The sequence below is a fragment of the Trematomus bernacchii genome, unplaced genomic scaffold (assembly GCF_902827165.1).
Source record: "Trematomus bernacchii unplaced genomic scaffold, fTreBer1.1, whole genome shotgun sequence".
NCBI classification, from domain to species: Eukaryota; Metazoa; Chordata; class Actinopteri; order Perciformes; family Nototheniidae; genus Trematomus; species Trematomus bernacchii.
Window position 1 is genome coordinate 29560169 of NW_022987739.1, and position 15261 is coordinate 29575429.

General features: G+C 41.1%; 1 protein-coding gene across 1 annotated transcript in view; it reads right to left on the bottom strand.

The window, feature by feature from the left end:
• The window catches only part of slc49a4 (solute carrier family 49 member 4), an 80052-nt gene that overhangs the window by 35748 nt on the left and 29043 nt on the right, over nt 1-15261 (bottom strand). Inside the window, 1 exon segment of the mRNA XM_034147145.1 lies at nt 10395-10503. Within this exon segment, the coding sequence (XP_034003036.1) occupies nt 10395-10503 (109 nt within the window).

A 15261-nucleotide genomic window follows, 5' to 3' on the forward strand; every position in this document is an offset into this window, starting at 1 on the left:
GGTCATTTGGGTGCATTTTCCATATCTCCGGCCCCCCTTGGTCGATTTTGATGATTGACATCTCTTTTTAACCGTTAGAGCCAATAGAATCGAGGGGAAGTTCCTAAATCCATCTAAAAATTACCCATTGGTGAATGAGTGCTGCGCAGCCAGAATGCCCCGGAACCGGAAGCTGCGATACACTCTGGTAGCTATCGTAGCAGCTAATATGAAAACTCCGTTATTGACATACAAATGGAATGATGGATTATCAGTAATCATTTCAAAGTGACACGGACACATTGGATTAACCTATGGATTAACCTATGGATTAACCTATGGATTAACCTATGGATTAACCTATGGATTAACCTATGGATTAACCTTCAGCAGCGTTTTTCTCGTTTTAATGCCATTGAACACAACTTTTGATCAGAAAACAACAAAGGTAAGACGTTTTTAGCCGTTTTGGCTGCGTAAAGCTTTTTTGTTGTCGTTTCGCCGCGAGTTCTGATCGCTCAGTTCTGATACTTATATGTCTGGAATCTGTGGAATCTCAGCTTGCTAATCAATATCTTGTTTGTGCAGATCCGATAAGTAATAAGGGTATTTTACCTTGAGTTCTGTGCTAAGTGCGTTAGCATTTTTTCACTCGGGGCTAATTCGGAGCCTTTGTTATTACCCTTGTGTTTCGTTTAGCTAAAACTTGTTAATATTGTCTGAAAGCTGAGTTTCTTCCCGTTAAGTGGGTATGACACATTCATAGTTTGTTAAATATTAAGAAGCCCTCAGACGCTGTTTCTTGCAAGATGTTGCATTTTGCCCCCGCCCCGAGGGGTTTAACTGAGGCAACATTTTAGCACAGCATGGCACCGGTTTCCTGAGTCACACTTGCATTAAATCCTCTTTAACACTATCTTTAACAATCCCAGTTCCAAGTCAAATCCAAACAAACAATTACACACCTTAGCTTCTGCCTGAGCATTTCTACTTTCACCATCTTTGTTCCGTTTGTCTGACTTCTGTCCTTGTCTCACCCCAATTCCCACATCCTACTTATCACAGACCCAGTTTTCGCAGACGCCATCAAAACATAATAACTGCAGGAAGGATGGCTGCCTGCATTTGAGAATAATGCACAATCTCAGGTGGAAAATTGAAACAAGGTTGGCAAAGCAATCACTGAGATGTGCTTCTGTCAAAGAAAACTGCCCAATTATGTTGTTTTTATTTCTTTTTCTGGCCAAGTGGCAGCCAATATGTCTGCAGGGCTGAAGTCAATGGGGAGAGGCCTGGAGAAGGGCAGTGTTATTCTCACTTCAACACTATCTGGGTGGAGGTAAACTCTTTCACTTGGGGCAGCAGCTCACTCTGCAACTCCAGAGGGGAATATGAACCTGGCAGAGTCATTTAGCATCGGACTTGTAGCTGCTGTATTTCATCCAAACGACTTTATACTCCGTCAGACGACGCCCAGTGCAAGCCAGGCGCCAAGAGGACTAAATCACCGGCGAAAAGCAGAAGTGAAAACCTGAAGGCATCACCAGTGCACTCTCTACTCCTCTGCTTTAAACTAGAGATGATTCACATGAAAATCAAAAACAGCATTGACAAAAAGGTTCAGCCAAAAGCTCGACTTCCTGCCAAGAATAAAAACACAGCTCTCACTCATATAGATTGCATTCAACGGGGAACACTCGTCCATTTGTTATTTAAAAAACGCAGCAAATATAAAATCCACAATGCCCTGAATATTAAGTATGAACATCGAGGCACGATCCCTGACCTCTGCTTTAAGAAGTTTCCCTGATCCAAGCAAGGTCACTCCTTTGAAATACCATGTCAACATCAAGTATCATCAAATATAATCTTTCCTCACCTAGTGTCCTTCCCAGGTGTTTGCCTTGCACCTTTTAAAAGTTGATTTGGGGGTATAGCTTTAGGCTTTGACATCCACCAATGGTTGCATTCATCTCACGCTTGCTTTAGAACACAGCTTGATCCCTACCTTTGCATTTTCTTGACATTTTGAAGACAGAGACAGTATGTTGACTCAACCCAAGGCTGCAAACTGTCTCTTTAGGGATCTTATGGGTCTTGTTACAGATCCTGAATCCATGTTGAACTCTCACAGTAATGTTTTGCTTGTTTCTAAAAGTAAATGTATACTCATACAGGACTTGAATGTATGAAGACAGACACATTGAAACTAGTTGAAAACCAATGACCACGTAAGAAAGTCCAATAAGTAGTCACGCTCAAGTTTTTAAATGTTCAGCACCACCTAGCCTAGCTTCAGTAAGATCAACAGCTTATCTCCTACTGTTTTTCTTCCATCTGATCATTGCCTCTTCCTCTCTGACTTTCATCAACTGAACCAATCTTTGCAAGAAGTTAAACACCCCAGGTGCATATTTAACACTCTTGAAACATCAGCATTGTGATGAAATTTGTTGAGCAGTGAACTGGAACACAAGAAGTACACTATTTAATGTACAAGGAGCTTGGGTCATAAGATTTTCATTGCCATTTCTACACTGTAGCTTATGTGCATTAGGGCTGTACCCGAATATCAGAATATTCGGTCGTTGGCCTAGTATTCGGTTTTCAATTTCGTTATTCGTTTTTTTTATTTTTAACCCTAACCCAAATTGAATTGATTGAAATCTCCAATATCAACGTAAGAGCTTCTGCCTCTTAGGGGGGTGCTAACACTTAACCATAAACGTTATCGTTTGCTTTCTCCCGTCTTTATATGTAGGCTAGATATTACTTTTCTCCGTCACGTTGTTTCCATAGCAACAACAACTTCCTGTCAACAGCGCTAACTCTCCTTCAAAAGCATGTCCATACAAAATAGGAAGCCAAGCCAAATTACACTTAAGACAACTGCAACGAAAGTAACAAACACAATGCTGCTCCTAACACTAGGATGGGTCAAATGCAGAGAAACCGTTTCGTTACTAGTACCTGTACTATGTAATGACAATAAAAGTAAAAAATAAAAAACATGAATCCCTTGAATAAACCGAAAAACACGTGTTGAAGCCCCCGTCCCCCCGCACGCCGAATATCCGAATATTCGCTGCTGATTGCTACCGAATACCCGGAGCCCGAAAAATGGTATTCGGAACAGCCCTAATGTGCATATGACATTAAAACCTTTGAAATTGAAATTTGAATAGAAAGCTTAGAATTGGTGTCAGACACTGAAGACTTATACATCTGCTAATCTGATTAATAACTGCATGAAGCAGATAGAAAACGTATCAAACATATGCACCTTCAAACAGCCCTTTATATCTGCAATACAAAAGTAATGATTGAATATGACTAAGATTGCCAGACCTGCCACCCATGAGAAGCAGAGGAGATGGATAGGGAATGAAAAGGAAAGAGAAATACCACTAAAAGAATAAGCAGAAATCTGAAACTAGGACAGAGAGTGCAAATAAACCATGATGGATGGAAATTGGCCCGTAGGAGGTTTGCATTACATCAGATCCGGAGAGCGACAGGACGTAGGTGTTGCACTTAAGCTGGAAATGAGCATGCAGGACGAGATCCGGTCCATTCGGAGGAGGATCTCGCCTGCATTGATAACTCCTACTGGAGCTACACTTTGTATGATGACAGACTGACACATGCTACACATGCACAATGTATCAAATCGTTATCGAAATGGCAAAAAAGGTCTAGCGCAATATTCAAATCACAGGCAGCACGATATTTGTTCAAAGCTAAATATGTGTTTGAATACAATTTTTATGCGGAGCTGCAGAGATATCCCAGCCTACATGTCGTTCTTTTTCTACATAAAACATATTTTTGGGAAAGATTCTCTTACAAAAACACACTATTAAGTACCGTAGTAGAAGTTCTGAGTAGCTGCTCTGGCTCAGTAATCCCTTTGACTCCCGTTTTGTGTCTTTTAAGAGACAGATCTCAAATACCACATATTAAAATAAAATACAATTCTGTTATTATGGTTGGTTTAATAACAGCTTCCAAGTTATTGAGACATTGGAAAATAGACAAGTGTCCGGATTAGAGGTAATGGGTCAATGCAAGTATTTTATAATGCTATGCTTTCTAGTTTGAAGGAGATGAAAATGATGACAATACACCTTGGGAATGTTTCTGGACACACATAAAAGCCGATAAAGACTTTTTAGTTTTAAAGTTATTAGTGTGCTCACTTTCGCTGATCGGAGTAATGATCATTCTGTCCTTAATTGTGATTTGTACCACTTTGTGCAACACACAAAAGAACAGCATTGTAAGCAGGACAATGTATAATTTATCTGCAAAATAAAGTAGAACCAGGGTGTACACATCAGTTTGTGAGAACACCTGCACGTAACCACCAATTTGCAGCAAAATGAACTAATTATTGGAAAGCACGAGGAACTTAATAGAAAGTATGAAATTGCTATTTTGCCATCAATGCATTGTGCCCTGAGGCTTTTACCGCATACTTTTAATTAACCAGAGAAACAGTCAGTCACATTTTTTAAGGCTGAGGAAAAAAGATAATAGAGCGAGGGAACAGAGCAAAAACAAAAATAATTGTGCAACTAAAATGCATTGGAGGTTTGGAGGCAGAAGGAAACAAAATATAAACGTACGATCTTTTGTTAGTCTAAAGTGCTTATTTATCTGCCTGAATCACATCTTTCTGTTGTGATTTCGGATCAGACTGAAGCTTACAGCAGATAGTAGATAAGTGATTTGGGTCTGTGGGTTCATAATGAGCTTAAAGGGGCCGTATTCTGCTCCTTTTCAGGTGTATATCAGTATGTAGTGTCTCTACTTTAAAGAGTCCTCTCCTGCTGATGTTCAGGTGTATATCAGTATGTAGTGTCTCTACTTTAAAGAGTCCTCTCCTGCTGATGTTCAGGTGTATATCAGTATGTAGTGTCTCTACTTTAAAGAGTCCTCTCCTGCTGATGTTCAGGTTTATATCAGTATGTAGTGTCTCTACTTTAAAGAGTCCTCTCCTGCTGATGTTCAGGTGTATATCAGTATGTAGTGTCTCTACTTTAAAGAGTCCTCTCCTGCCGATGTTCAGGTGTATATCAGTATGTAGTGTCTCTACTTTAAAGAGTCCTCTCCTGCTGATGTTCAGGTGTATATCAGTATGTAGTGTCTCTACTTTAAAGAGTCCTCTCCTGCTGATGTTCAGGTGTATATCAGTATGTAGTGTCTCTACTTTAAAGAGTCCTCTCCTGCTGATGTTCAGGTGTATATCAGTATGTAGTGTCTCTACTTTAAAGAGTCCTCTCCTGCCGATGTTCAGGTGTATATCAGTATGTAGTGTCTCTACTTTAAAGAGTCCTCTCCTGCTGATGTTCAGGTGTATATCAGTATGTAGTGTCTCTACTTTAAAGAGTCCTCTCCTGCTGATGTTCAGGTGTATATCAGTATGTAGTGTCTCTACTTTAAAGAGTCCTCTCCTGCTGATGTTCAGGTGTATATCAGTATGTAGTGTCTCTACTTTAAAGAGTCCTCTCCTGCTGATGTTCAGGTGTATATCAGTATGTAGTGTCTCTACTTTAAAGAGTCCTCTCCTGCTGATGTTCAGGTGTATATCAGTATGTAGTGTCTCTACTTTAAAGAGTCCTCTCCTGCTGATGTTCAGGTGTATATCAGTATGTAGTGTCTCTACTTTAAAGAGTCCTCTCCTGCTGATGTCCAGGTGTATATCAGTATGTAGTGTCTCTACTTTAAAGAGTCCTCTCCTGCTGATGCTCAGGTGTATATCAGTATGTAGTGTCTCTACTTTAAAGAGTCCTCTCCTGCTGATGTTCAGGTGTATATTAGTATGTAGTGTCTCTACATGTCTCCATGCTTTAATGTTCAAAAAGCTCTTTATTGTTCTCATACTGCCTGTGCTGCAGCACCTCTTTTCACCCTCTGTCTGAAACCAGAGCCCAGTCTGCTCTGATTGGTTAGCAGGCCGGCTCAGTTGTGATTGGTCAACCGCTTAGAGATGTCCCGCCTCTTAGCCTATCACGTACAATAATAATATATAATAATATTGGGAGGGATGAAACCCTCTTTAATGGTCACACATGCAGAGCACACAGCACACACAGTGACATTTGTTCTCTGCTTTGAACCCATCCTAGTACTAGGAATCTAGTACTAGGAGCAATGTGTTGGAACGCTAGCCAATAGGAGAGCGAGTGTTACATAGTGATGTCTAAAGGAAAGGGAAAACCCCAAAAAGCCTAGTACGACCCCTTTAACTTGAATTTTGTTTAAACATAAAAAAAAACATTTTCAATAATTTGTAAATGCTGCCTCTCATTTCTTTAGAGCATGTGGCTGTTCAGCATTTGCTTTACCTCAGTTTAACTTTAAAAAAAAACATCTCCACGCCTTCAGAACATTTGTTAGAAATCTGTTGCTGCTTTAGTCCTCCTCCACCTCCACCTATGTTTAGAAACACATCTATCCTGTTTTATTTTTAAGCTCAAAGTGTTCTACCCCGGGGATATCCTGTAAGTCACCTTATTATTTATAACACACTTTCTTCTTAGCTAGCACGAAATCTTTCAAGAACAAATGAAATCTAAGAACAAGTTGGCATGCGCGTGTCCTCGCTCAGGTATAAAGATGGAGGTGTGATCTCCTCTCCTGTCTGATGATAACCTTGAAAGGATGCTGCCTTTATCTTCTGACAGTCGGCTGTGTCGAGACCAGGGAGATGTAAAAGTATACGGAGCTTTTTCTCCAACCTGAACCACTCTCTACTTGTCTACCTCTTTGTTCTGTCTGAAGATGGCGAGCATTAATGCAAATGGAGAATTCTCACTGATTGGGCTCTTCAACACAGGTGGACAGAAGCTGATTGTAAAGTAGAAGAAAGAGAGAATGAACAATTCTAAGTTGAAATATGATTTATGGTGAGGGACAGATAACTTTAAGAGAGGGCAAAAGAGCGAGTGCAAAGAGGCCCTATTATGCTCAATGTAGTTTTCCCTTTCCCATCGTGTTTTATATAGGTTTTAGTGCATGTAAATGGTCTGCAAGGCGACTTTTCTCTTCAACACACTTCCCCCCCCTGCCTAAAACGGCTTCATTGGACTCCTTTGTTAACTTCCGGAACATATTGACATCACTATGTAACACTTGTGCTTCTATTGGCTCTGCTCCAACACATTGTACGTGATAGGCTAAGGGGCGGGACCAGGGCTCTCGACTAACTTTTTTCACCATCCTCCCGGAACCGTCCCGAAATACAATCTAAGCCGTCCCGAAATTAATGTGGACCGTCCCGAATTTAAAATATTTGTTTTTCTACATTATCATTAGTTAAAATCATTCAAAGTGACCTGTAACATAAATAAAACATCATACAAATCATTAGATGATAATTCATCAACCTTTTTATTTGAGTCAATCAGTCAAACACATAAACAAAGGCCAAATATATTTAAAAAAAACACACAAGCGAGAAAGTTGCTCTAATATTGAATCCAATCAAGTCCCATCCGATTAACAACAAAATCCAACACTCTGTCCTGAAGACAGAAGACAGAACCCAGAGTAACCACTAACCAGGATGACAGTCTGTAACACAGTCAGGAGACCTTTACAAACTGCCCCGCCCCCTCGCACACAGGAGAGAGCTCTCTCGTCTGGATTGGAAAGATCGAAAATAAGATCGAAAATACATCATAGACGCATTTTGTAGTCTTATTGCATATTAGAAACGGAGTTGGCGAAACTAAAACTGCAATATAATGTTCATGTAGCAATAATACATATGACATATATGTTTTAAATGTCTCTACCACTGTCTTTAATAATTCCGGCCCGGGGCCCGTTTAATACCGGGGCTCGGTACCCATCCCTACATGGGGAGAGGCGCAGCATATTGCTAAGGACTACATGCGATGGAGAGTTCTCATCTCAGCTGCAATGACATGTCTGGAAACCCCCTCTCGGGTGCCCCATGCATAGCGCGCCGTCAAAAGCTGCTTCATAAGTTAAGTTTCGTTTCTCCGCACCGCTCCGGGGTAAAAAAAATTGTAGTTACATCACAGCTGTACGGCTGGCTGACAGCTGTAGCTATACGTACTGTGTGTGTGTGTATTTCGCGGGTTGCTAAATGCTTTGTGTGTGTTTATGTTGACAAGGAGGTTTAATAACTGTGTGCTACACAAAACGTGCAGTCAGTTTCATTTTCATCGCCGTTCGTAGTAGAGTTAGCAGGGTATTTTTATTTTAACTCTCGTCCCAAATTCGTCCCAAAATTAATTTGTATCCTCCCCGACCCGATTTTTTTCGGCCCCGGGACGACGGGAGGTCCTTAAGCTCGAGCCCTGGGCGGGACATCTCTAAGCGGTTGACCAATCACAACAGAGCCGGCCAGCTAACCAATCAGAGCAGACTGGGCTCTGGTTTCAGACAGAGGGTGAAAAGAGGTGCTGCAGCACAGGCAGTATGAGAAAAATAAAGAGCTTTTTGAACATTAAAGCATGGAGACATGTCCCAGTAGAGACACTACATACTGATATACACCTGAACATCAGCAGGAGAGGACTCTTTAAAGTAGAGACACTACATACTGATATACACCTGAACATCAGCAGGAGAGGACTCTTTAAAGTAGAGACACTACATACTGATATACACCTGAACATCAGCAGGAGAGGACTCTTTAAAGTAGAGACACTACATACTGATATTAACCTGAACATCAGCAGGAGAGAACTCTTTAAAGTAGAGACACTACATACTGATATACACCTGAACATCATCAGGAGAGGACTCTTTAAAGTAGATACACTACATACTGATATACACCTGAACATCAGCAGGAGAGGACTCTTTAAAGTGGAGACACTACATACTGATATACACCTGAACATCATCAGGAGAGGACTCTTTAAAGTAGAGACACTACATACTGATATACACCTGAACATCAGCAGGAGAGGACTCTTTAAAGTAGAGACACTACATACTGATATACACCTGAACATCAGCAGGAGAGGACTCTTTAAAGTGGAGACACTACATACTGATATACACCTGAACATCATCAGGAGAGGACTCTTTAAAGTAGAGACACTACATACTGATATACACCTGAACATCAGCAGGAGAGGACTCTTTAAAGTAGAGACACTACATACTGATATACACCTGAACATCATCAGGAGAGGACTCTTTAAAGTAGAGACACTACATACTGATATACACCTGCACATCAGCAGGAGAGGACTCTTTAAAGTAGAGACACTACATACTGATATACACCTGAACATCAGCAGGAGAGGACTCTTTAAAGTAGAGACACTACATACTGATATACACCTGCACATCAGCAGGAGAGGACTCTTTAAAGTAGAGACACTACATACTGATATACACCTGAACATCAGCAGGAGAGGACTCTTTAAAGTAGAGACACTACATACTGATATACACCTGAACATCAGCAGGAGAGGACTCTTTAAAGTAGAGACACTACATACTGATATACACCTGAACATCAGCAGGAGAGGATTCTTTAAAGTAGAGACACTACATACTGATATACACCTGAACATCAGCAGGAGAGGACTCTTTAAAGTAGAGACACTACATACTGATATACACCTGAACATCAGCAGGAGAGGACTCTTTAAAGTAGAGACACTACATACTGATATACACCTGGACATCAGCAGAATATGGCTAATGTAATAGTAATGTTCTGCTATCTGGAGGCCTTTCTTAACAGTAATATACTTCTCATGTTAGTACAGGAGCCTTGGGGTTAATTATACCTCAACATCTCCAGTATATCGGCTCTACTTTAAGTAGCTATCCTGTATTTATATGCGCTGGCATTAAAGAGCGCCAGATGGATAATAACAGGCAGGAGACAAAATAAGTTTCTGAAAGGTACTTCAAGATGCAGCCAGAAGAGAAAGCGATTTGTTCTGTGGATCTTGTGAGAGGGATATACTTGAAGAAAGCTCTGTGAAATCCTGGCACAGTGTAATGCAGATATATTCAAGAGGAGCTTCTGTTTCTCTGTCATGCAACAACTAACCACCTGAAGGGTAAACAAATTGAAGACCAGAGAATAAGTGCTCACGATTCAATCAACTTCAAACTCTTTGATCGTAGGGTTTTTGGAAATTGCCTGTACGGATGAGTTTTTTGCAAAATGTGGACAAAAAACAATGGTCTCCAAACCAAAGGTGCCTACTTGTTAAAATGGACATATTAAAAAGAAAAAGGTTATATATAATTCTCTGTGTCAATCAGATGTATTTTTCTTTTGAAATATTAAAAAGACAAATACATCTTATTGAGAGCTGTGACACAAAAAATAAGTTGTTAAACTTTTCAAGTAAAGGCGTGGACTGGCCGTCTATGTGTGTGTGTGTGTGCGTGCGTTTGTTGCTTACCTGGCTGATTTTAGCGGGTGTAAGCACCATGTCCAGGACTCCTGTCCAGCCGGCGATCACTCCTGTGGGGACCGCATAGGCCAGCGCTATCATCAGGAAGCGCACGTTACTAAAGGAGACACAGATTTAAAATTCAATTCACATAAAGAGTCTTACAAGTCAATTGTCTGTGTGCTGATTCTCCCATATGAATGAGTGCTTTGAACAGAGGCCTGTACTACGAAGCTGGATTTTTGCTTAGCCGGCTAAATTCAGGGAAATCTCGGGCTTTCCGGTCCTACGACGCTGGTTCTCTTTTTAGCGGGCTAGATCTCCATGGTAACTTATGCTGAGCGGCAAACCTGCTCCGGAGCAGGTTAGGTGGCAGGCTAAGAGATCAACTCAGTGAAAGCACCGCCTGCTGACCAATCAGAGCTCCGTGTGCGGAGTTTAAAGCGATCAATTCATATTACAGGATAGAGGAAATACAGAAAAACTGCCGTTGCAGGAAAGACGGCCGGCAAAAATCAACTGACTGTGAACGTGAAAATTAATAGAATATCCCCTCCCATCTTCAGAGCAATCTGACTATTATAATATTAGCGTTAAGAAAGCTTACTTAAATATCTGCCACAACATAAGTAACCGGATCAGAGTAACATTAAGTACAGTCCGCGGCACTGTGAGTGCAGACGTCGATGTGTGCCATTATCATTCATATCATATCACATCATAATGTATCATATATTTCCTTATCTGAGTCAGCTTCTTGAGCCGTATCTGGCCGTGCAACACTCACAGTGTCACATACTGTATGCAGAAGTATTATTTTAAGCAACACATTAAGTTGACGAAACACTCGAGTCAAATGTAATTAAAGTCAGATCCACTCGTGTCTTGGACGGGGCTGTGATTTCATAAACCTGTTAATGTACGCATTCAAACACTTTTTCTTTTACCAGCTGTATTCACCTTGCAGGTGCAGCTATGTGGCTTTTATCCTGGATAAAGTGTTTAAGTCATGGATGTTTAAAGTTTAACTTCTTCATATTTGACTAATATTAAAGTTCACTTTTCATTCAGGAAGTATGACGCTGCGCTGTCAGTACGCTTGTCCGTGTTTGAGATTGGTCGAATGCTCCAAATACCACCCCTTTCATGTGAACGCGCACCTAACTAGATAGGACACGGCTGGCTTGAGCGATCCACTTGATAACCGGCGTCGTAGTACAGCTTAGCGCCAGCGCGTATGTTTTGGCTTAGGCCAACCGGCTAACTCCAACATATCCAGGTTAAGTTGAACCAGCTTCGTAGTACAGGCCTCAGGTGTGCCTATGAATCACTAGATGAAAACCCAAAGCCAACGACATCAAAATAAGTTATTGTATTCACAGTTTGTCAATGCACTTGAAGCCAAAACGATGCCTGTCTTTCTTACAGTACCTAAATGTATCCCGATTGTTTAAACAGACAATAAGGACAACTTAAGATAAAATAATAAAAAAGCATCTTTGATGAGATAAACAAGAACTATTCCAGAATGTCTTTAAAGTGTAGGACAAACTGTAGTTGATAGCTGGACCTACAGTTATTTTTGGTTTGTTGTTTTGTTCCCCTCTGGTTTATTTATTATCCACACACACTCAAAGCTTCTAAGAAAAAGACTGTTGGGATAATCTTGTAGGCAGGTTGGTCCCATTGCTGTCCTCTGGGTAAAAATATCTTGACTTCAAGTATACAAATCAAGCTCCACAGGGAACCAATAAATAGTTCACCGAACATCAATGATTCATTGACACAGTTTCTTGTTTGGTATTTAACACGCAGAAGTTTGTTTAGAAGAATTAGACTACTTCTACTAGAGTAGAAGTAGTAGTGATCAGTCCAGACTTATAATGGGTCGGGTCAGTAGTTTTAAAACTACTTTGAGTATAAGCGTAACAGAATTTGAACATTTAGATTTGTTTGGTGCACATTTGGTGGTCAGATTAAGGTCTGTTATCTTTTCAGTTTAAAATAAATAAGGTTAAAATGATTGAATATCCTGCAAATATAATTTTTGTTTAGGGGCATCAGGTAGGAAATACCATGCAGATTCGCATTAGAGGACATAACATTTCAGTCAGCCAATGTTGTCCTCACTTAACAACAGCTGTGTTATCAAATACGTTTTGGGGCTCCAGAAAAAAAACCTTATTTGGTGGCAGAGGGGGAAAGTGGCTCTTTTGATAGTAAAGGTTGCAGACCTCTGCCCTAGACCAACTTACTGTAATGAGTCAAACGCAACATTATTCATTTACAACAATATCATAAAGGTTGAAGCAGTAAGTAATTCTTATCTTAAGGTTGTTCTACTTTCCTTTCCATTGGCGCATTGATAAATCAGCGCATCTTCTCAACACTAGCTAAGTGTATTGCTTATGAAGCTATCAGGTGAAATGAAACTGTACGAACAGGTGATAAAAATAAGCATCCCCTCGCGGCTGTAATGAACAGCTTCAGGCTGCAGATCCTGAGCTGCAGGGTCTGATCCGAGCTGTCAGCTGATGTCTCACAGAGTGCTCTGATCAACAGGAAACACAAAGAGAACGAGACACCTCCATATGCCTCGTTATGTATGCATATCCATATCTATGGCACCCCTCCAATCACATGCAAGCCAATTACAATCACTTGGAACACCCGCGATTATCACCTTCGCCCAATGAGGTGGCATGCTGATTTAAAATCAGTGGCACCGCCTCGACCCAAACAATATGATTAGAATCATTGGGCGACTGACAAATGAGCCGCGGCTGGCACAGCAGGCGACAGATTCATGGATCGTTTGGTTTTCCTGCTCCATTTTCTTCTTATGGACCCTGGATTTATATTCTTGGTCATTATAATGCAGGCGGCATCCCGAGCAGTATCATGAGGGACATCTGGAGAACACCTTGGGCATCCTGCATCCCCGCTATGTCTTCAAACGCTCAACACACACACTGATACAGTTCACACACACACCTACAGACAGTCTTTGTGTTGCAGACTACACAGGGAACTTGTCCCCAGACACAAAGCCCTGTTGCTGTAAACATGCACACCCTTTTCCCTTTCCTGACACTGGTTCACTTCTAACAATGAATGTCTTTTATTCGCAGACTGCTTTGAGTCCGCAGAAAAACAAACACTGCTGTCTTGTACTAAGCAGTCTGAAGCTACTTGGCCTTGGGGAGAGTATCGAGGGACGGTCATAAAAAGCACCGTGATGGAGCACCCTCTTCGCCCTCCTCCCTGCACCCTTTTCATTAACCTTGCCATAACAGCAAGAAATCAATATCCATGCACCTTTTGCAGAGTCCGGGTGCTTATTTAGATAACCAAATGTGAGCTAGCAGACTTGTAAGTGAGAGGAAATGTGTTTTCCCTTTCCTCTCCTGATGGTAATAAAATATTTCCGAAGAAGCCCCTGAGCTGGCGGTGTCATCAGCTAAGTGCCATTTGTCCTTGGCAGACCAGGCCGGAGATCAATGCATCAAGACGACAACTTTCAGAGCTACAGTGAGTGTGAGGGGGCTGGGGATCATCAATACTCGGGCTTTGGGCTGTTGAGCATTCCCACGCACTGTGATCAGAATACAATGCTAACTTTTACACCTCGTGCAGAGACATTCAGGCTCTAATTAGACTGCTGCTGAGGAGGCAGATGTGAACAGCTGGAAGCACACATGATGCTGAACATCATGAACCAGTGCTCAGACTCTGACAGTCTAAATGGATTAACAGAAACACGTGTATCAGGCAGAGTAACTGACTAGTTGGCTTCTACCTGCTGTAATTGATGAGGCTACAAAATGTAAGCATAGTATCAGCTCCTGGATGCAGACTGGTCCAATCCGATGGCTCCATACTGATATTTTTAAGCAGATCAGGTATCATCCACATGTGACCAATCCACTATAAATACAGTTTACCCATCAATGTCATTACAAATTATTTATGCTGCATTTATTAGATCATGGAAGAAATCTTGTTTTTAGTCACACAGCAAGTAATAATAATAATAATACTGCATGTTATTTATATAGCGCTTTTCCAGTTAATGGGCGTCTAACAATCAGAGAGCCAACGGCCCAATCCCCACCCTCTGCAGTTGAAATGTCGAAGTGACATTGGGGAAGATACTTAACCCTAAATTGTCCCCATAGTGTCCGGTATTAAAGTGTATGTAAGTTGCTTTGGATAAAAGCATTAGCTAAATGACATGTAATGTAATACAATGTGGTTAATTCAGTGAGGCATTTGAACAAAGAGCACTGGGATATGATCAGGAATGTCGAGGTAGAGTTTTGGAATACCTGTGACTGGTGGTGATTATTAACACACTAAAAGCTTCAAAGTCTGAGGTAATTAAAACACGATCGCAGCACGCAGTGGATTTATGTTAGTATTTAAATTTGAATCAGTTAAGGAAACTGATAAATGCAATGAGACTTAAAATGAAAGAGACCCTATGATGCTTTTTGGGGTTTCCCCTTTCCTGTAGTGTGTTATATAGGTTCTTGTGCATGTCAATGGTCTGCAATGGCAACGATTCTATTGGCTAGCGCTCCAACACATTGTACCTGATAGGCTAAGAGGCGGGACATCTCTAAGCGGTTGACCAATCACAACAGAGCCGGCCAGCTAACCAATCAGAGCAGACTGGGCTCTGGTTTCAGACATTAAAGCATGCAGACATGTCACAGTAGAGACACTACATACTAATATGAACCTGAACATTAGCAGAATGGGGCCCCTTTCAATCTTTCTGTATTAAATATAAATGCATGGCTCTTTAAAGTTGTATTCAATTCTTTCTAAAGGGTCTGTCTGCTACCTGCATGAGCGCATATGGAAACATTAG